General features: G+C 37.6%; 1 protein-coding gene across 1 annotated transcript; it reads right to left on the bottom strand.

The window, feature by feature from the left end:
- Window positions 1-6,056: 6,056 nt before the first annotated feature.
- On the bottom strand, window positions 6,057-7,019 carry LOC145712448 (olfactory receptor 52N2-like). The gene has a single exon (XM_081790184.1). It carries the CDS (start codon window positions 7,017-7,019, stop codon window positions 6,057-6,059), a length of 963 nt encoding a protein of 320 aa, XP_081646310.1.
- Between the last annotated feature and the right edge of the window lie 16,625 nt (window positions 7,020-23,644).

The raw sequence follows: 23,644 nt of genomic DNA on the forward strand, positions 1-23,644 counted from the left end.
CTTTAACTTCTTGGTTAAGCCATTCGTTATTTAGTAGGATGTTCTTTGATCTCCAAGTATTTGTTGTCTTTCCAAATTTTTTCTTGTGGTTGATTTCAAGTTTCATAGTGTTGTGGTCTGAAAATATGCACAGTATGATCTCGATCTTTTTGTACTTGTTGAGGGCTGATTTTGTTCCAGTATGTGATGTATTCTGGAGAATGTTCCATGTGCACTCAAGAAGAATGTGTATTCTGCTGCTTTAGGATGAACTGTTCTGAATATATCTGTTAAGTCCATCGGGTCCAGTGTGTCATTCAAAGCCATTATTTTCTTGTTGATTTTCTGTTTAGGTGATCTCTCCATTGTTGTAATGGAGTATTGAAGTCCCCTACTATTATGGTGTTATTATCAATGGGTTTCTGTATGTTTGTGATTAATTGATTTATATATTTGGGTGCTCTGATGTTGGGGGCATAAATGTTTACAATTGTTAGATCTTCTTGGTGGATAGACCCCTTAATTATGATACAGTACCCTTTTTCATCTCTTTGTTTTAAAATATACCTTGTCTGATATAAGTATTGCTACTACAGTTTTCTTTTGGTGACCATTAGTATGATAGATGGTTTTCCATCCCCTTACTTTCAATCCAAAGGTGTCTTTAGGTCTAAAATGGGTTTCTTGTAAACTGCATATAGATGGATCTTGTTTTCTTATCCATTCTGTTACCCTGTGTCTTTTGATTGGAGCATTTAGTCCATTGACATTTAGAGTGAATATTGAAAAATACGAATTTAATGCCATTGTGTTGCCTGTAGAGTTGGAATTTCTGGTGTTGTTCTCTGGTCCTTTCTAGTCTTTGCTGCTTTTGGTCTTTTTTGTTTGTTTGTTTCTTCTTTTCTCCCTTCAGAGACTCCCTCTTAACATTTCTTGCAGGGCTGGTTGAGTAGTCACAAACTCCTTAGTTTTTGTTTGTCTGGGAAACTTTTTATCTCTCCTTCTATTTTGAATGACAGCCTTGCTGGATAAAAAATTCTTGGCTACAAATTTTTCTGATTCAGCACATTGAATATATTTTGCCACTTCTTTCCGGCCTGAAAAGTTTCTATGGATACTTTTCCTGCACATGTGGTCTGTCTTTCCTTGTAGGTTAACGTCTTTTTTTCCCTTGCTGCTTCATGATTCTTTCTTTGTCTGTATATTTCATGAATTTGACTATGATATGCCTTGTTGATGGTCAGTTCTGTTGAGTTCTCTATGCTTCCTGGATTTTGATGTCTGTGTCTTTCCCCAGGTTAGGATAGTGTTCTGCTATGATTTGCTCACATAAACCTTCTATCACTTTTTCTCTCTCTTCATCTTCTGGGATTCCTACGTTCCTTTTTAATGAGTCACTGAGTTCTCTATTCCTTATATCATGGTCTTTTGCCTTAGTTTCCCTCTTTTTTTTCTGCTTCATTATTCTCTGTAAGTTTGTTCTCGATATTTCTGATTTGCTGCTCTGTTTCATCCATCTTTGCCACCGTGGAACTCATTTGAGTGTGCAACTCATTTACATTTTTACTTTCATCCTGACTAGATGTTACTTCTTCTATCTCCACAGAAAGGGATCCTATGCTTTTTTTCAACCCCAGCTAGTATTTTTATCATTGTGATTCTAAATTCTAGTTCAGACATCTTGCTTGTATCTGTGTTAAGTCCCTGTCTGGCATTTCTTCCTGTTCTTTATTTTGGGGTGAATTCCTTTGTTTTGTCATTTTGCAAGAAGATATAGAATTAATATAATAGTAAATAAATAAAAATTTAAAAATGAAAAACAACACAGAAAAAAATGACATAAAAGATGCTACATCCTAGGTGTGTTTTGGTCTAGTTGTTGAAAGAAGCTTAATAGAATAGAGGAAAAAGGGAAGGAAAAGAAAAGAAAAAAAGGAAAACATTTGAAAATTTTTAAAAATGAATACAATAAAATAGAATAAAATGAAATGATGGAAGTAAAATATAATTTAAAATATTTACAAAGAAGTAAAAAATTAACTAGAGAAAAATTAAGGAAAAAAGTTTTCTATAAAAACATAAAATAAAATTTTTTTCTCTCTCTGTATTTGAGAATAAGAAAAGAAAAAGAAAAAAATGAATAGATGGACTAGTGAACAGAATGAAATATGATTGAAGTTACATGCAGCATCTCCTGGAATATGAAGTCTGTAAACTAAGCAGGCAGAGACTTGTGGTGTTCCTCTAGAGTGTGGTTTTGCAGTTGGATGGGGCTTGGTGTAACTGCTCCATTCTCCACTAGATGATGCTGCTTAGTTTATAGGGGTGGATAGTTGTGGAGTGTGTACACATGTACACATGCACAGGAGTGGTGAAAATGGTATCTCCCAGCTACCCAGTCTCTGGTATCAGAACTCTGTGCTCTCGCATACTGGAAGTCTAGCACCCTTCCTTAGTCTCTGGCTTCCATCTATTCCCCACTAATACACTGTATGCAACCAAGCCATCAGCCTTCCAGGTGGCACCTTCCTCCTGAGTTTTATCTTAGATGGGCTGTGTTTCCAAACCCCTCACTTCTGAAAGCCCTGTGGCTTTGACCTACTCAGACCCTCTTAGGGAGGATCTCACTGAGCAATGGCCAGGTGCTAGCCACCACCAGGAACATTTCTGTAGCTATGCTGCTGCAGATGCCCAGAGACTGCAGCCCAGTGCCAGCCAACCCCAGAAAATTTTCATGGGATCCTGTAGCAGCAGCGTTTCAGGGATACTGGTAAATCACATCACACATCTGGCACCAGTCTTCACCCTTCACGTCCTTGTTCCCAAATCAGCAAATGTGGCTGTTCTCCAGGGTCCGCTGGGAACTTTGCCTGTGGAGAGGCCACACAGCCTCTACCAAATGTCCTCTCAGCAAGGAAACCACTTCTCCCCATGTGGGCCAAGAACCTTTTAGATCTAATTAATTATGCTCCTGGGGATTCACCCTTCCCACCAAAGCTCCACCAGGTATTGAGTTGCAGTTTCAGATTCTGCACTCCCCTGTTTATAGAGATTTAATGGTATTTAAAGCCTCTCCTATCTCCTTTCTTCCTTTTTTGTTAAGTCCCTTATGGGTGTTTCCACTGTTTCTCTTTCTCTCCAGCTGCTTTTGGGGGGAGTACTTTTCCTTACTCTTCCCTCTGTGTCCATCCTATCTCCCCAAGCAAAAACAGCTCCCTACACTCCACAGATTCTCTCTCCTCCAGTTCACCACTCTGTGCCATGTACCTGCTGAATTCTGTGGTTCAAGTTGTGCAGATTGTTGTGTTAATCCTCACATCAGTTTTCTATGTGTGAAAGATGTTTTGATGTTGATCTAGCTGAGTTTCAGGGCTGAGAGAGGCAAAAAAACTTCCTATACTTCCCCGCCATCCTGGCCCCTCCTCTTCTGCATTTTTGATACGTTCTTTAGTCTTTTTAATCTAACCATAAACACTTCATTTACTGTTACAGTTTCAATTCATTCATCAACAATTCTGAAATTGTGAGACCATTTCATTTTTCTGCATGCTATTTCTTCTCCCTTGTTTACCAGAACATTATAATAGGCACAATAAAATTATTCTGTGATGGTGTTGCTATCCCCTCTTTATTCATCTTCAACCAGAATTACATTTGTATATTCTCAGTGTTTTTCAACAAGCATGTATCAATATCTTTGTTTCTTTTCTTTCTCATTTTTGTCATATGTACACATGGAGAGGAGAATAATATTCAGATTCCTACATCAAATGTCACTTTCAAGCCAAGTTTAATCAGTGTTTCTCTCCTCCTAAGGGAGCATTCTTCTATTACCATGCTGCTAGTGCACAATATACAATTACCAGAGGTTACTGCAATCAGGGTCCACCATACTTAGAACCCACCTATGATAATTATTAGTAAAGATTTGTGGACTAAATGTACTAATAGATACCCTTATATATTTATCCCTCCCTTTCAATATCTACTTCTTGTCTGAATGTTTTCTATACTCGCAATTTTTCTCATTATGCTGAAGGTAGGTGTGTATCTTTGTGTGGGGTTAAGCACAAAGATGCATTGAATGTATAGTAAAAGACTATTGCCAGAAAATGTCTTTGTATGCATCTATCTTTTTTGGATCCATCTGTAGTGATATGTGTTGCATTGGTATTTCCTCAGATTATCATAGTAATACATTTTTTTTCTGTTATCTTGGGCTGGCAGTCATAGATATTTTAGTTCCCATTCAAAGACTGTAGTTGGGGTGCCTGGTTGGCTCAGTTGGTTGAGTGTCCAACTCTTGATCAGCTCAGATCAAGGCCTCATGCTGGTGGGATTGCCCCCTGCAGGCTCTCTGCTGAGCATGGGGCCTGCTTAGGATTCTCCCTCTCCCTCTCCCACTGCCCTTCCGTTGATGAGTGCACTTGCACACATGCTCACATATGCGCGCTCTCTCTCTCTCTCTGTCAAAAAAGAAAAAAAGAAAAAAAAGAAAAAAGATTGCATAGTGATTCCTTATTCTAGACTTCTCACATTGTACAGACTTCACACATAAGCAAGAGTCTCAACACTGAAGTCATTTGAGTAAGTCTTTGTATTGGTTATGAGTTCTCATTTCCTCATTGCTTCTGTGATTTCCTTCATTGTTAAAATCTTTATTAGTTTATTTATTTGATTTTCGTTTTACTCTAATTATTCTAAGTGTAATTAATTCAGTTTTTCCATTTGTTTGGAGCTTTGGGGGAATTGTATGCTCCTGTTTATACTCAAACTGTCACCCTGGCTAGAAACCCTCAAAATACCGACATAGTATCATCTAATAACAAACTAGCATTTTTATTGCAATATAATTTCAGAAAACTCCATGTTATGTATTGCAGTCTTCAAAATTCCAGGGGAAGAATAGCATAATTTTCTGCCAACTTTCAATGATGCACTTAAATGTTAATAAACGTGCATTTTACATCTACCAGTGGTGGTATAGGTTTGGATTGGCAATGAAATTACACAACTCAGAAAGTTTTCATCCAGAACTAGATTTCCTTAGTATATAGTTGGGTATAGGGAATGGAAATCAGTATGCAAGGTATATTCAGGCCTGTTAAGTCCCCACAGTGATGTGAATGCAGGTTCTTAGTTCTCCATATTTTGCTGTGTGGGAACAGGGCCTGGTTACTAGACACAGGGCCGATGTTTGCGAATGACTTGATTGCTATGTATACTTTCTTTAAACTATCAACTTCACTTTAGAATCAAATTATAGAAGATTTTCAGCTCTGGTGACTAAGGCTGGAAAAAATTCTATAGTCAGCCAAACCCAAATGGTTATCAGTTTTGCTGGTGAATCACCTCTGTTTTCTGCTACCACTTCACCGCCATTTATAAGACTTATTCTATATCTGCTTCAAAAATCTCCCAGAATTATCTTCAAAACATTGATTTAAGATTTTATGGTTTTATTCCCTTGCTTATTTTCCCATCTTTTAATCACATTATATTGATAGAAATACATGAATATTATTCTCCTTGGTAGTGGAAATTCAATACAGCTTAGACAGACATGAGATCATTTATACAACTGAACCAAGTTAGACAAAATTACACAATGAAAGGAATAAAGGGTTAATGCAGTCACTAAACCATGTTTGAAGGGCTTTAAGAAACAGACATTGAGATTTCTTTTTTAATGGGTTTCTACCAAGAACAGATAAATCCCCAACATAAGATCAGGAATTTTTTTTTTCCAGTGTGCATCCCATTTGCACTTTGCTCTACATGCAAAGCACATTAGGAATCTAAGCAAGTCCATTGATTTCCAAAAAGGCTTGATATTACATTCATGTGAATTCCTTTTAAAAAATATGTCCTAAAGTTCAAGAAACATTTCCTTAATTATGTAATTAATTTTTATCATTGATGAGCTTTACCCAAAAAAAGGAAAAATTCAGTTATCGTTATAGTGGATATTTAATGAACATTGCTTTCTGCAGTGAACCAATTGGTTTTAAACTGACGCTCAAGAATCTCCTCTGAAACATTTGTTTTTCTTTGATTTCACATATTAACTCATGAATCTATTTCATAACTAAGATAGCTTTCTCTTTAAAAAATAACTTGATCACTCCTTCCTGGATCTGCTTGGTCTTGGCTCCATAAACAATGGGGTTCAGAGTAGGAGGCAACATCAAATAAAGATTAGCAATAAGGATATGAACGTGGTGGGGAATGTTTTGTCCCCCAAAACGATGAGTAAAAATGGTGAACAGGGCTGGAACATATGTGATCACAATGGCACATATGTGGGATGTACAGGTACCGAAGGCTTTCTTCCGGGCATCTGCAGATGACAGACTCACCACTGCCCGCAAGATCATAGTGTAAGACACAGAAATACAGAACATATCAAAGCCCCCAATTAGGAGGGCTGCCAAGAGACCATAGATGGCATTGACCTTGAAATTGCCACAGGACACCTTGGCCACAGACATATGATCACAGTAGGTATGGGGAATGAAGTTGCCCCGGCAATAGGGCAGACGCTTGGTGAGGAAAGTGAATGGGATAATGAGCAGCACACCCCTCAGGAAGGTGGCAAGACCGGTCTTGGCGATGACAGGGTTGGTGAGGATGATGGAATAACGTAAGGGGTAGCAGATGGCCACATAGCGGTCCAGGGCCATGAGCATGAGCACCCCAGACTCCATCCCAGTCAGCATGTGGACAAAAAACATCTGAGTCAGGCAGGCATCAAAGTCAATCTCCTTGAGGTTGAACCAGAATATGCACAGCATATTGGGTACAGTGGTGGTGCACAGGGTGACATCTGTGAAGGAGAGCAGGGCCAGGAAGTAGTACATGGGCCGGTGCAGGGCATCCTCATGGCTGATTAGGTAGATGAGCCCGCAGTTCCCCACGACAGCGATGACGTACATGAAGCAGAATGGCAGGGAGATCCAGGTGTGTGCAGCTTCCAGCCCAGGAATCCCATTCAAGATAAAGAATCCCGGGGTCAGGCTGGAGCTGTTTTCCCCGCACATGACTGTGGAGAAGAGGAGAGCATTTTATGCTCTTTATCGGCGTTTGCTTTCTGCATAGGAGAGAGAGAGGTGGGCTTAGAAACCACATAAGAGGGAGTAGTTCAGGTAATAATACTCACAAATGCCATGAACCTTGTCATGGTAGCAGCTTGTTATTTTTTTCCTCTACTCTAGCAAGACAGTCTTTGAACTGTGGTGTCTAAAAATAACTAAACAGTACTACTTGCAGTCTCATTGAATATTTTGTCTAAGTATCTACCTCACTTTCTAAAGTTCCAGCACACCTCTTATATTCCTCCACATTCTGTGAACTGGGCCATAATTGTCTCCCAATATGCCACTTTTATTCTCTCCTCTCAGATTCTTTCTGAGTCTTGTCACTATGATCATGTGAGTATGTTTCGAGGATCACCCTAATCCGACTAGTTCTTATCAACAGGACTTCTGTCCTGCCTTGAAGATTATGAAGAAAGCTAATAATCCAGGTAAAGTCTTCCCATAATGTTCCCTATAACGTGCTTAAGGTAACACATTTTAGATACTCAATAAAAATATATATGAGCAAATGATTGTTTGAATTAGTAAGAACTTAGTATCTGATATCAATATCATGCTTTCTTACACAATGAAATTTCAAAGGAAGTTCTTGAGAAGAAACAAAGCACTTCTGCTTCTAAATCATTAGCAAGTTTTATGGAATTTTTGTAAAAATTTTACTGAAGAGATGAATTCAATCAGATACCCCCAACTTCATAAATGGCTTCTCTGCTTTTCTGCATTTTCTTAAATTAGTTTCCAAGCAATTTTTAATACAAGCTTTATATTTAGGAAGCCCTTGAAGGTCTAAGGATTACTAATTGTCTATAATGCTTAATGTAAATAATATTTCTTTTATTATAACTGGACAGTTTATCAGGAAAAAAGATAATATCATATTTTTGGATTGCTAATACTTGTAAAGAAAAGAGAACTGAGTGATGGTTCAAGGAATTTACAGATTCAGGGATGTTTGAGGAAAGTTGTAGTTACCAAATGGTCAACTATTTCTCTCCATTGAAAAAAATAAAATGGTCCTTAAGCTCCGGGTGGGCACCTTTCCATGCAGCAAATCAATGCCGAACAATCCCCCATCCAGCAGGACTGTGTAGAAACTTGCAATACGATGACATGTAACACATGGCTCTAAAGACACAAGACATAGATTCCTGTTACCTAAATCATCTGGAAATCACTCTTGTGTCCACTCCTATTGGCCAGGGTACATAGAAGTCACCACGGAAAGAGTATATAAAAGAATACAAGTTTCACTGGCTCATGGTCTTTGGCTCCTAAGGTGATTGCCTCTCATGTAAATAAACTCTTCTTGTGAGAGAGTTCTCCCAGACCTCTCCAGAAATGTCCCCCCCATGGAGGAACCAGCATTTCATTGCCCTAGACCAGAGAAATGTAAAGATTACAATCTCCCGTGTCCACTGTCTTTTATGTGAACACCACAATAAAATGAGTGGGTGACTGGAAAGTAAGAGTCCAGCAGAAGCCACACAGGAAGAAAGAGACTCATTACCCCTGCAGAAGTGAAAGGGAAAGAGGAATTCATTGCCCCTTGCTAATGTCTATTTTTAAAACTGTCTGCATATTCTAGGCCATTGTGTTCTTAGCCATCAATGTTGTTACCTTTCCTAAAATAACCATTTGTGAAAATTTCCCAAACTCACCTCAGTGTTAGGCACAATTCTGTTCATGGCTGAGAATACTTAGGAGTTCTTCAAAATCTGTGATGACATCTTCTTACATAGGATTTTTGTTTCCCTGGAGAATCTCCAGTGAGATGTCCCACGTAGACTGAGGCTCCAGAATTAGATGTCTCAGAGGGATTCTCATTGAAAGAGAATAAACTTCTGGCCTGGTGGTAACAGATCTATATTTAGAAGCTTCTGAGTAGAAAAGGGAACAACAAAAACAAAACACATTAAAGTTAATGCCTTTTCCCAAGTGAGAAATGTGACCACCAAATGTGGTGATGAACATCAATAACTTTTTTTTTCCCCTCAGAGCACTTGTGCGGTGCAGTGGGTTAAATGTCAGCCTCTTGATTTCTGCTGAGGTCATGATCTCCTGGTTCATGAGTTGGAGCCCCACATCGGGCCACGCTGACAAAGTGGAGCCTGCTTGGGATTCTCCCCCTGTCTTTCTAAATTTTTTTTTTTAACGTTTATTTATTTTTGAGACAGAGACAGAGCATGAACGGGGGAGGTCACAGAGAGAGGGAGACACAGAATCTGAAACAGGCTCCAGGCTCTGAGCTGTCAGCACAGAGCTCGATGCGGGGTTCAAACCCACGGACCGTGAGATCATGACCTGAGCCGAAGTCGGACGCTTAACCGACCAAGCCACCCAGGCGCCCCTCCCCCTCTCTTTCTACCTCTCCCCTGCTCAAGTTTGCTTGCTCTCTCTCTCTCTCTCTCTCTCTCTCAAAAGACATAAATAAACTTAAAACCTGTTTTTCTTTTATTACTAAAGAAATACGTCCTTTATGTAGAAACTCTGGAAAACACAGAAAAGTATTAAAAAGTTAGAAAATCACTTGTAAATCCAATACAGAGGAATAACCACCCTAAAAAGTTTTCTATACCTCAGGAGAGCCTGGCTGGCTTGATTGGTAGATCATGCTACTCTGGATCTTGGGGTTGTGAGTTTGAACCCCACCTTGGGTATAGAGATTACTCAAAAATAAAATCTTAAAAAAATAAAAAGTTTTGTGAACTTCATTTACTCATTTTATAGTTATTATGTGTAATATTCAATAACTATATACTTGTAATATAACAATTAATATAGATGTTAGTCTAAATGAAGTGCCTATATTTGTAGTAATAAGACGTGGAGAATATTGCACCCCTCCTCCAAATCTGTCCTTTTCCTTTCCTTAAAATCATCGCTGCTTGTTCTTTTGCATTGTACCATGTCTTCCTGTACAATATTCAGGGTGTGATCAGCTCTCCTCCTTTCCCTTCTATTCCACCCCTTCTCTCTCTCTCCTTTGTTCCTCTGGACTGTCCTCTTTTATGACCCCCAAACTCCTGGCTTTCACTGCAACCAGAGTTCTTATCACTACAACAGGTTGCAGTACTTTACCTTTGCAAACTATACTTAGGCAAGTATAGTTTGGCAAGGTAAGTTTTTAGTTTCTACACGTATTTATTGCTTCAAAGGAACCAGGGGGAAATCCAAGACTAATATCAAACCTTTTTTCTATTGACTTTATGCCTTTGACTCCTTATCTAAAATGTAGAAATGTTAAATTCAAAATTCTCACATATAATAATCTCACAAAATAATTGAGTCAATCTTTTTTTTTTTTTTTTTTTTTTTTTTTTTTTTTTTAATAATTGAGTCAATCTTGTGCAATCCTGTTCATTTTTCAGATTTTCTATAAAACTTCTTTGAAAATAGTTTTTTTTTAATGTTTGTTTATTTTTGAGACCCTGGGAGAGACAGAATGCAAGCAGCAGAGGTGCAGACAGAGGAGGACACAGAATCGGAAGTGGGCTCCAGGTTCTGAGCTGTCAGCCTGTGTGCAGCTTCCAGTTTAGGAATCCCATTGAGAATGATGTATCTTGTTGTCAGGCTGGAGCTGTTGACTCCATACACGATAGTCAATTGCAAAGCATGTTACTTTCTATACCAATAAAAATGTCCTATACAAGAAGATGGTAGGACATCAGTTTTATTCCTAAATAAAAGATGAACAACAATCATAATTATTTTAGTTACTTTTGGTATATTATGTTTAGTACCAAATAACTATGAAAATTATATTGGATAGGGAAAAGCATTCTTAATTTGTTTGTTTTTTGAAAACAGTTCCATCTACCTTTCTTCTATGTCCTGGTATGTGGATTTAACCTGAAAGATTTTTGCTTGAAATTATGACTTCAGGATCTCTTTCTTTTCTGTTTTGTTTCTGAGAAAAATCCTCTTATGTTTGAAAAGTCTTTCCTTAGCTATTGTTTGCAACTTGACTTATTCATTTTCGCACAGCAACATATTTTATATTTTATTGCATTTATAAAAATTAATTTATATATTCCTTTGTTATATTTCAGTCTACCCCATTAAACAGTCTTTTCAAAAGTTCTAATTTTGATTGTTTCAATTTTATCTCTCCATTGTGTGTGTGTGTGTGTGTGTGTGAAAGAGAGAGAGAGAGAGACAGAGAAAGAGAAAGAGAAGAAAGAAAGAGAAAGAGAGAAAGAAAGAGAAAGAGCAATTTAGCCTCAGGTAGTTGTTTGTGTGATTTTACCCATTACTTTTAACAAGTGAAAACTTTCAAGTGATGCCATACAAACATATGTCAACATATAAAAATGATAAAAGCAATTTTCCTTCTAGAAAGTACGAAAAGATTAGAACCGATGGCTTGTTAAAGCAAATTGCCCAACTGTAAAATGAGCAAACCATAGAAACATTAAGTATACCATGGAAATTTTCACCACAACTTGGAACATAATAAGCAAAATATATAATGCATTCATAATTATTGTTAGTATTATTACATTATTTTGCTTTACAAAATAAATGAGACAAATCTAGGCATTCCATAAACCTTTAGGCTCCTTACATCTCACTCAGAGCAAAAGTGACATCCCTGTATTTATTTACAACATCCTGTACAATTAGAACTCTCTGACATCTCTAGGATTGCCTCCCACTGCTCTAACCCTGATCCCCTCAGCCTCTCCGTGCCTACTGGATTCTTCTCAAATTCAGCAAGCATTTGTACAATCCATGGCATTTCCACTTGCCACTTTCACTGCCTGCTTTGTTATTTGCCAGAAAATACCATGCTAAATACCTTCACCAGTTCCAGGTCTGATCTCAGTGTCAGACCCAATGTAAGGCTTTTCCTTACCCTAATCCAAAACCGCAAACCCTAGACCTCTGCCAAACTTGGCATAATCTCTTCCTCGCCACATTTTCTGTACTCCACAGCAATTACCATGTTCCTTGGTCGCTCACCAGAATTTTAAAAATCTATATGCACAGGAATTGCTGTCTATTTTGTTCACTGCTGTGTCTCTTGCACTTAACATAGTAACTGGCACAAGAAAAGAGTTGTAGAATAAATGGATGGATGGATGGATGGATTTCAAAATGTCCTTTTTGGTTGATCCTCTTGCTTGTATATAAATACCTTAACAAATTAGTGTGTGTATGGAAATATCAGAGTATCTGGAGTATGGGAAACATGGTTGCAAGATGCTTGGAATCCTAAAGATTTTGTTTGTTGGTTTGTTTGTTTGTTTTGTTTCTTTTTTCTTTCCTTTTGTTGTGAAATTGGAGATAATTAAAACTGGTTTGAGTACTTGCAGTAAAGGCAAGTAACTGCCCTTTGTGTTATTTTGCACACTTGAAGGTCATACATATGATGAACAAGAAAAGTTATAGGAAAGTAGATTAGGGTTGTCGGATTGTTATTCATTCATGCAGATAGAAATCCCTAGTAAGACAAAAAGATTCCTGTCATCAGATGTACTGAAGCAAAGGGAGAATGACATATGTCACGAATGTTGTCATGGGGAAGTTGGGGTCCACTATCACTGGAATTCCTTCCAACTCTTGCACTAATTCATTTTCACTGGTAGAGATTTTACCACTTCCCAAGGAAGACTGTTCCATCCACAGGGAGAAGACATTATTGTGCAGTCTTTTCCAAGGTTCTGATTTTGATTGCTTTTCTATTATTGTGCAGACATTTGCTTGCCTATAATATTACCTCTTTGGTCCTTATCACATGAGCACTACTGTGCCTAAACCACACTTAATTTTTCCCCCACTTCTCCTCCCTCATAAAGGCAGTTTGTGAATCCCTTTGGTTTCAGAAGTCTAAAGAATGAAGTAACTAGTCCTCCACATTCAGCCACCCTCTAAATCCAATCCCTGCTATCTAGTTGCAGATTTTCTGTACATCTTTATATATATTCTTTCCCCTGGATCACCCACACCCACCCTGATGTTTTAAAATCTCCATTTGTAACTGGTATTGCTCAGGAAATTGTACAGCATTGTTTAGGAATGCTATATAACAACTCTTAGTGGTTTCTCTGGGGGCTTTTCCAAGAAAAGGGGGAAAATGTTTCTGATGCTACACAGATAGATGTCCCATAGGTCATCTCTGATGGGGGAGGAGGTAAATTTAGCTTTGTTGAAACTAGATCTACACAGACATCTCCCGTTATCTGAATATAGAGTGTTCCTATGAAATGGTATGAAGCAAAGAATCAATTACGACGTATTTAAGTGGAAAATTTTGTGAGCATTTCTGGACCTGTCTTGGGCTTTTCTGATACGTTAGGGCACATCTTGTTAATGGATGCACAAAATAAATGGAGATAAAGCACAGATGCTCACAGACACACTTCAAAGCTGTGAGAGCTTGATGCTGACATGCTGAGTGTGGTTCCCAGGGAAGGAGCTTGGCAGGGCCACTCTGTCTGCTCAGGTGTTCATTGCCTCTGCAACAGGTCACTGTAAAAAGAAACACTGACTGCTAGTATTGCTTTGAGCCTTGTTTATACAAGTGAAAATCTTTGATTTCTTTTGCTTATCAAAAACAGTACCAATGTGGGTCTTTTGTAAAAGTGAGGTGGCATAACACAAACTTTCAAAAAGTGGGGAATACCTGTATTTAGAATATATTTGAGCCAGGAGGAAAAGCATCAACAGCTACCCTCAAATTTTAACACTTTTTTCCTGAAGGAACATGTGAACTGTCTGGTATCCATTGCAATATAAACATCAAACTATAGCTGCCTTCCGTGAATTCCTCAATTCTAGCATCAAAACTGGAACATGCACCTTCTCTATAACTCAAAAATTCCACCCTTGGGTATTTACATAAGAAATCTGAAAATATATGTCTATACAAAGACTTGCCCATGAATGTTTAGAGCAAGTTTATTCATAATAGCCCCAATTAGGAAACAAAGGAATATCCAATAATGGAAGTGAGTGAATAAATGAATTGTAGTAAATCCATACATAGATATACAAAAAATAAAAGAGAATATATCACCAATACTGATGAAGTATCATGCTCCCTGATTTCAAATTATGTCGCAAAGCATAGTAATCAAAACCATATGGTATTGACATACAAACAGAATAGACAAGTGGAACAGAGTCAAGAGCCATAGACCCCTATCTTACACCACTCACAAAAATTAACTCGAAATGGATTAAAAACTTACATGGAAGATGTGAAACCATAAAACTTCTAGAAGAAAATGCAGGGAACAATCTCCTTGACTTCAGTCTTGGCAATGATTTTTTTTAATATAACACTAAAAACAGTGGAACAAAAAAGCAAAAATCAAGTGGGATTGCATCAAACTAAAAACTTCTGTGCAGCAAATGGGTGATGAACATTAAAGAGGGCACTTGTTGAGATGAACACTGGATGTATATGTAAGGGATGAATCACTGGAGTCTATTTCTGAAACCAGTACGACACAGTATGTTAATTAACTTGAATATAAGTAAAAAAATTAAAAAAAAACCCTCTGCACAGTGAAAGAAACAATCAACAAAATGAAAAGTCAACCTGCAGACTGGAAGAAGATATTTGCAAACTATATATCTGGTCAGGGGTTAATACCCAAAATATATAAGCAATACTCACTCTAAATGTCAGTGTCAATAAGCAAGCTTGTACAAGATGTATACAAAGAAATTTTTCAGGCTGGAAAGGAGTGGCAGAATATATTCGACATGGTGAATCAAAAAAATATTCAGCCAATAATTCTTTATCCAGCAAAGCTGTAATTCAAATAGAAGGAGAGATAAAAAAAAAATTCCCAGACTAACAAAAACTAAACGAGATCATGACCACTAAATCAGCCCTGCAAGAAATTTTAAGGGGAATTTCCTGAGGGGATAAAAAATGAAGCAAAACAAAAAAGACCAAAAGCATCAAAGACTAGAAAGGAATAGAGAACACCACCAGAATCTCCAACTCTACAGGCAGCACAATGCAAGAAATCCATATCTTTCAGTACTCACTCTAAATGTCAATGGACTAAATGGTCCAATCAAAAGACATAGGGTAACACAATTGATAAGAAAACAAGATCCATCTATGTGCGGTTTACAAGAGACCCATTTTAGACCTAAAGACACCCTTGGATTGAAAGTAAGGGGATGGAAAACCATATATAATGCTAATTAATTAGCATTCACCAAAAGAAAGCCAGAGTAGCCATATTTATATCAGACAAGCTAGATTGCAGAATAAAGACTTTAACATGAGATGAAGAAGTGCATTAAGTCATACATAATTAAGTAGTTTATCCACCAAGTAGATTTAACAATTGTAAACATGTATGCCTCCAACATTAGAGAACCAAATATATAAACGAACTAATGACAAACATACAGAAACGCATTGATAATAATACTGTAATAATAAGGGACCTAAGCACCCCACTTACAACAATGGACAGATCATCTAAGCAGAAAATCAATAAGGAAACAATGGCTTTGAATGACACACTGGATTGGATGGTCTTAACAGATACATTCAGAACATTTCATCCTAAAGCAGTGGAATACACATTCTTCTTGAGTGCACTTGGAACATTCTTCAGAATAGATCACCTACTGGGACACAAATCGCCATCAACACGTACAAAAAGATTGAGATCATATTGTGGATATTTTCAGACCACAACGTTATGAACCTCAAAATCAACCACAAAAAAAAATTTGGAAAGACAATGTATACTCTGAGATTAAAGAACATCCTACTAAAAAATGAATGAGTTAACCAAAAAGTTAAAGAGGAAATTAAAAAGTACATTGAAGCCAATGAAAATGATAACACCATGGCCCAAAACATCTGGAATGTAGCAAAGGCAGTCTTAAGAGGGAAGTATATAGCAATCCAGGTCTTCCTAAAGAAGGGAGAAAGGTCTCAGATAGACAACCTAATCTTGCACCTTAAACAGCTAGAAAAAGACCAGCAAATAAAATCTAAAAACACAGAAAATTGGAGATAATAAAGATTAGAGCAAAAATCAATGATATCAAAAACAAAAAAAACAAAACAAGCAAAAAAACCAGTAGAACAGATCAATGAAACCAGTAGCTGGGTCTTTGAAAGAATTACCAAGATTGATAAACTCCTGTGCATTTTGATCAAAAAGAAAATGAAAAGGACCCAAATAAATAAAAAGAATGAAAGAGGAGAGATCACAACCAACACTGCAGAAATACAAAGAATAATAAGATAATATTATGAGCAATTATATGCCAATAAATTGGGCAATCTGGAAGAAATGGACAAATTCCTAGAAACATACACTATCAAAACTAAAACCGGAAGAAATAGCAAATTTGAGCAAAACCATAACCAGTAAAGAAATTGAATAAGTAATCTAAAATCTCCCAAAAACCAGAGTCCATAGCTGGAAGTCTTTCTAGGGGAATTCTACTGAACATTTAAAGAAGACTTAACACCTATTCTTTTGAAGCTGTTAAAAAAATAGAAATGAAAGGAAAACTTCCAAACTCATTTTGTGAGGTCAGTGTTAACTTGAATCCAAACCAAAGTTCCCACTAAAAAGGAGAACAATACACCAATGTCCCTGATGAACGTGGGTGCAAAAATCCTCAACAAGATACTAACCAACTGGATCCAACAATACATTAAGAGAATTATTCACCACAATCAAGTGGGATTTATACCTGGGATGCAGGCTTGGTTCAATATCCACAAATCAATCAATGTGGTACATCACATTAATAAAAGAAAGGACAAGAACCACATGAGATGTGGTTCTCATGAGAACCTACTCTCAAGAGATGTAGAGATGTGGTTCTCATGAGAATCTACTCTCAAGAGATGTAGAAAAAGCATTTGACGGGGCGCCTGGGTGGCGCAGTCGGTTAAGCGTCCGACTTCAGCCAGGTCACGATCTCGCGGTCCGTGAGTTTGAGCCCCGCGTCAGGCTCTGGGCTGATGGCTCGGAGCCTGGAGCCTGTTTCCGATTCTGTGTCTCCCTCTCTCTCTGCCCCTCCCCCGTTCATGCTCTGTCTCTCTGTCCCAAAAATAAATAAAAAACGTTGAAAAAATTAAAAAAAAAAAAAAAAAAAAAAAAAAAGAAAAAGCATTTGACAAAATACAGCATCCTTTCTTGACAATAACCCTCAAGAAAGTAGGGATAGAAGGATCATACCTCAAGATCATAAAAGCCATATGCAAAAGACCCACCACTAATATAATCCTCAATGGGAAAAAACTGAGAGCTTCCCCCCTAAGGTCAGGAACACGATAGGGATGTCCACTCTTGCCACTGTTATTCAACATAGTATTAGAAGTCCTAGTCTCAGCAATCAGACAACACAAAGAAATGATAGGCATCCAAATTGGCAGGAGGATATCAAACTTTGGCTATTTGCAGACATCATGTTACTCTATATGGAAAACCCATAATATTCCACAAGAAAACTGCTAGAACTGATTAATGAATTCAACAAAGTCACAGGATATAAAATCAATGCACAGAAACCTGTTGCATTTCTATACTCCAATAATGAAGCAGCAGAAAGAGAAATCAAGGAATCAATCCCATTTACAACTGCACCAAAACCCATAAAATATGTAATAATAAAACTAACCAAAGAGGTGAAAAATCTATACACTGAAAATTATAAAAAGCTTGTGAAAGAAATTGAAGAAGACACAAAAGAATGGAAAAAGATTCCATGCTCCTGGATAGGAAGAAAAAATGTTGTTAAAATGTCGATAGTACCCAAAGCAATCTACATATTCAATGCAATCCCTATCAAAATAACACCAGCATTCTTCACAGAGCTAAAACAAATAATCCTAAAATTTGTATAGGGAACCAGAAAAGACCCTGAATAGCCAAAGCGATCTTGAAAAAGAAAACCAAAGCAGGAGGCATCACAATCCCAGACTTCAAGCCATACTACAAAGGTATAATCATAGAGACAGCATGGTACTGGCAAAAGAACAGACACTCAGATCAATGGAACAGAATAGAGAACCCAGAAATGGGCCCACAAATGTATGGCCAACTAATCTTTGACAAAGCAAGAAAGAATATCCAATGGAATAAAGACAGTGTCTTCAGCAAGTGGTGCTGGGAAAACTGGACAGCGACATGCAGAAGAATGAACGTGGACCACTTTCTTACACCATACACAAAAATAAACTCAAAATGGATGAAAGACCTAAATGTGAGACAGGAAGCCATCCAAACCCTCAAGGAGAAAGCAGGCAAAAACCTCTTTGATCTTGGCCACAGCAACTTCTTACTCAACACATCTCCAGAGGCAAGGGAAACAAAAGCAAAAATGAACTACTGGGATCTCATGAAAATAAAAAGCGTCTGCACAGCGAAGGAAACAATCACCAAAACTAAAAGGCAACCGACAGAATGGGAGAAGATATTTGCAAACGACACATCAGATAAAGGGTTAGTGTCCAAAATCTATAAAGAACTTATCAAACTCAACACCCAAAAAACAAAGAATCTAGTGAAGAAATGGGCAGTAGACATGAATAGACACTTCTCCAAAGAAGACATCCAGATGGCCAACCAACACATGGCAAAATTCTCAACATCACTCATCCTCAGGGAAATAACAAATCAAAACCACAATGAGATACCACCTTACACGTGTCAGAATGGCTAACATTAACAACTTAGGCAGCAACAGATGTTGGTGAAGATGCAGAAAACGAGGGTCTCTTTTGCATTGTTGGTGGGAATGCAAGCTGGTGCAGCCACTCTGGAAATCAGTATGGAGGTTCCTCAAAAAACTAAAAATAGAACTACCCTACGACCCAGAAATTGCACTGCTGGGTATTTATCCAAGGGATACAGGTGTTCTTTTTCGAAGGGACACATGCACCCCCATGTTTATAGCAGCACTATCAATAGCCAAAGTATGGAAAGAGCCCAAATGTCCATTGATGGATGAATGGATAAAGAAGATGTGATATATATATATATATATATATATATATATATATATAAAACCCAGTGGAGTATTACTCAGCAATCAAAAAGAATGAAATCTTGCCATTTGCAACTACGTGGATGGAACTAGAGGATATTATGGTAAGCGAAATTAGTCTGTCAGAGAAAGACAAGTATCATATGACTTCACTCATATGAGGACTTTCAGATACAAAACAGATGCACATAAGGGAAGGGAAACAAAAATAGTATAAAAACAGGGAGGGGGACAAAACGTGAGGGACTCATAAATATGGAGAAAAAACAGAGGGTTACTGGAGGGGGTGTGGGAGGGGGGATGTGCTAAATGCGTAAGGGGCACTAAGGAATCTACTCCTGAAATCATTGTTGCACTATATGCTAGCTAGTTTGGATGTAAATTAAAAAAAAAAAAGAATTAGAAAGCCATAGGATGTACATGCCCATGTAAACTGGCCAAAGGCCCCAGTATAAGACAAACGGGGCAAAGGCTCCCAGTATAGAACAAATGGGGCAAAGACCCCAGTATAGAACAAACGGGGCAAAGACCCCAGTATAGGATAAAGGTATAGGAATAGGAAATCTCTGGGTGGAAACATCCAAGATTGGGTAAATAAGATTAGGTAAATGGGCCAAAGGCCCCCAGTATAGGACAAAGGTATAGGACACTAGCAGAAAGCTCCTTTCACAGGAAGGAAGGGCCAAATTAAGTAAATAGGCAAATATGGCTATAGACTGCAGGTAGGCAAAGTTGCACAGAGCAGAGCTAATTAGCAAAAGAAAGATGCCTTGTTTACATGCTCTGTCTTTCTTGTCCCCTAAGACAGTTTAGGTAAACAGAGTTGGGGTCTCATGTCTGTTGTAAACAACCATCTGTCAGGAGCCAGGATTTTGTTTTGTATTGACCCAAACCCCTAACACCACATATCTTCAAAATCCCCTTTTCCCCACGCCCATGAGTTAATGTTCACGGTTTGCGTCTCTTTGTGCACATGCATCACACTTGTAAGCCTTCTGATTTTAATAAAAACAGAGCAACGACCCCTATCCGGGGCTCTTGTCTCCTCCCAGACATTAGCCTCTCTCATATTTTCAATCCTGCATCCTGCTCTCCTGCTGGACAAGAGAGAATTTCAGACCCAGAGTCTATGACACTCATCAAGATAAAAAGCTTCTGCACAACAAAGGAAACAATCAGAAAAACTAAAAAGCAACCAATGTAATGGGAGAAGATATTTGCAAATGACATATCAGATAAAGGGTTAGAGTCCAAAATCTGTAAAGAACATATTAAACTCAACACCCAAAAAACAAATAATCCAGTGAAGAAATGGGCAAAAGACAGGAATAGATACTTCTCCAAAGAAGACATCCAGATGGCCAACTGACACACAAAAGAGTGCTCAACTTCACTCATCATCAGGGAAATTCAGATCAAAACCAGAATGAGATATTACCTCACACCCAGAACGGCTAAAATTAACAACTCAGGCAATGACAGATGTTGGTGATGATGTGGAGAAAGAGGAAATCTTTGTCGCTGATGGTGGGAATGCAAAGTTGTGCAGCCACTCTGGAAAACGGTATGGTGGTTCCTCAAAAAATTAAAAATAGAACTACCCTATGATCCAGTAATTGTACTATTAAGTATTTGTTCAAAGGACACGGGTGTGCTGTTTCAGACAGGCATATGCACCCCAATGTTTATAGCAGAGCTATTGACAATAGCCAAAGTATGGAAAGAGCCTAAATGTCCATTAACAGATGAATGGATAAAGAAGATGTAAATATATATATATATATATATTATGAAGTATTACTCAGCAATCAAAAAGAATGAAACCTTGCCATTTGCAACAACCTGGATGGAACTAAAGTGTATTATTAAAATTAGTCAGAGAAAGACAAATATCATATGACTTCATTCATATATGGAATTTAAGATATAAAACATGAACATAAGTTAAGGGAAGCAAAATAATATAAAAACAAGGAGGGGCACAAAACATAAGAGACTCTTAAATATAGAGAACAAACAGGGTTGCTGGGTGGGGGGGTTGGGCTATATGGGCAAGAAGCATTAAGGAGGGCACTTGTTGAGATGAGCACTGGTTGTTATATGTAGGCGGTGAATCATTGTATTCTACTCCTGAAATCATTATTGCACTATTTGCTAACTAACTTGGATGTGAATTTAAAAAATAATAATAACTGAAAAGAGATGCTATATAGTCCAAAATAATCCATATAAAATGTTAAAAATAATGGGTAAATTTATGAAGAACACTAAATACAAGATTACACATAAAGCTCATTTTTTTACAAAGCTTATGTAATTTTTATTCCCAAGTTTTTCACCACCAATTTTGTACATGACATTGTGCTAAGTTTTGGAAAAGATATAAGATAGGTCTGTCTTACAAAAGGAATTAATTCTGAAAGTCTACTCCATTTCAGATCTACTATGCTATGTTGTACCTATAAAAAATATGCCTTCAAGAGTCCTAAGCTATGATTTGGGACAAAATAATTCCTAAGACAATTCCCAATGGCTAAGCTAGGTTCCTTGGGACCCAGATATATCCGATTCCTAATTATATTTTTTTTCTTATTATAAAAACACACATGGGAAATAAATTCTCCTCTGAGACTGTAGTAGAAATAAATGGGGCAATTAAGTTTTTCCAGCTCCAAAATTTAGAATATCACACACACACACACACACACACACACACACACACACACACATGAATGCACGAGCATACGCACATGCGCCCAAACACAGACACAGAATAGAAAAGTTCCCACCTCCACCTGCCACTTTATGGTGTCAATATAGGTATTAGATTTGTCTTGCAGGACCAAAATCATCACATAGAAATGAATATGACTTGATCTGTGGATATGTCTTCAGTTTCTCGAAGAACTCCAGTAGCTTTCAGGGTGAGCAGATTTCTGAATTTGGGCTGCATTCTTATTAAAGGGGTGGGTGCTAATTATGATAGCTGACCCAGGAGGAGGCATAAGAGAGTTGCCATATAGGGTTATTCTCCTGACCTTTGAAAAGCCACAGTGTACCCCACTATAAGGCAGATTTTACATACTGGCTTATTTGCTCCATTTTCACTTTGGATAAAAACACTAATGTTTCAGCGCCTGAAATACAATCCATATGGGGAGTATTCTAAAGAGAAGTAATCAGTCCCACTGGCTGTTCAAGATACAATTAGCATTTCCAAAAGAAAATGATTTACACTGCCATGGGAGAAAACAAAAGAGTGATGACAGCCTTATTCCGTAGTTTTCTGTTTCTCGTCTACTGTTCCTTTTAGGAAATTGCTTACAGTTCATCTCATAGTTATAATCGTTGAATTATTTCACAGTTCAAAGAGCTCCTATATTTCATATACTCAGCCTTAATCTTTTAAAAAATAAAGATAAAAGATTTTATAAAAGACATATGAGGAGAGAAGAGTCAAGTTTATACAATCTTAGATTTCCAACAGACACATCTCTGAGGTGGCAGGGAGGTCACCTCTCATTTGTCCAGAAAGTACTATAAATTTTAACATTGATATTTTTTATCCAAAGAGATGGTTTTCCCTTCAACAGTCCCTCTATAGGACCATCTCCTGTATGTTACTACTTGTAGTTTCTCCCCTAAATTAGCACATTCCAGCCCAACATAGCCCTCTTTTTCAGACTTCCACATCTTATTTGCATCCATCATATGCTCATAACTTTGTTCTTATCTCCTCACAGTCTACTATCACACCAAATATTCTCCTTTTTACTATTCATAAACGTTTTGTCATTCCTTATTCTCCCACGGCTTCCTTTTCTATGGCCTTTAAAAAATGTGTGGAACATCTCCTTTATACTAGAATAAATTAGTTTTGGAGACGATGTAGGCTGAGAAATATTTGATTCTATGGCTCCCTGAAATTGTGGTTTAGAAAGAAAATAAAGTGCTGTTCTAAAGGAAATGTCAATTGTTTTAGTTTCAGATGATGAGTATCTCCATTCACCCTAGGGTCCACTGGAAGAGACTGTAGCCTTAGCACATTAATGTCTCATAAGTTACTGCATTCCCAGTGATACTTCACCCACTATTTATGATGCTAGTGATCCAAAAGCAGAAATAGGTGGCCATTTGATGATATTAGGAATGGGATTACTATGTTTTTTACCTTTAATATTATGATTCATAGTTTTCTCAATTTAAGTTTCCTTCAAACCAAAAGGGGGTGGGTGTTGGACTAAAATTAGCCCACTAAAATCATTGTCAGGGTGTTCACCAGTTAAGACTGATTACCTTAAAGGTGAGTCCACAAGAACCTTTGAAAATTATTAACATTTCAGAATGAAATAGGTATATCTGACTAAGATAATGAGCCCTTAGAACATGTCAAATATTTCATCAATCCTTGATCATCCAGTTAGTCACTTAGTGGCCAACTCAGCCTGGAGAATGAACTGTAAATTATGATAACCAAAAACCCTGGATACATCCAGATTCAGCACATCCACTAAATTCAGTCAGTTCATCTTCCCAATATCTAATGTGTAAGTAATGGACCCAAACAGTGTATATGTCAC

The sequence above is a fragment of the Panthera onca genome, chromosome D1 (genome assembly GCF_046562875.1).
Source record: "Panthera onca isolate mPanOnc1 chromosome D1, mPanOnc1 haplotype 2, whole genome shotgun sequence".
Lineage (NCBI taxonomy): Eukaryota > Metazoa > Chordata > Mammalia > Carnivora > Felidae > Panthera > Panthera onca.

Bases quoted from the DNA above. Each gene is read 5' to 3' on its own strand.
- LOC145712448 (XM_081790184.1), bottom strand. From the start codon at position 7,019: ATGTGCGGGGAAAACAGCTCCAGCCTGACCCCGGGATTCTTTATCTTG.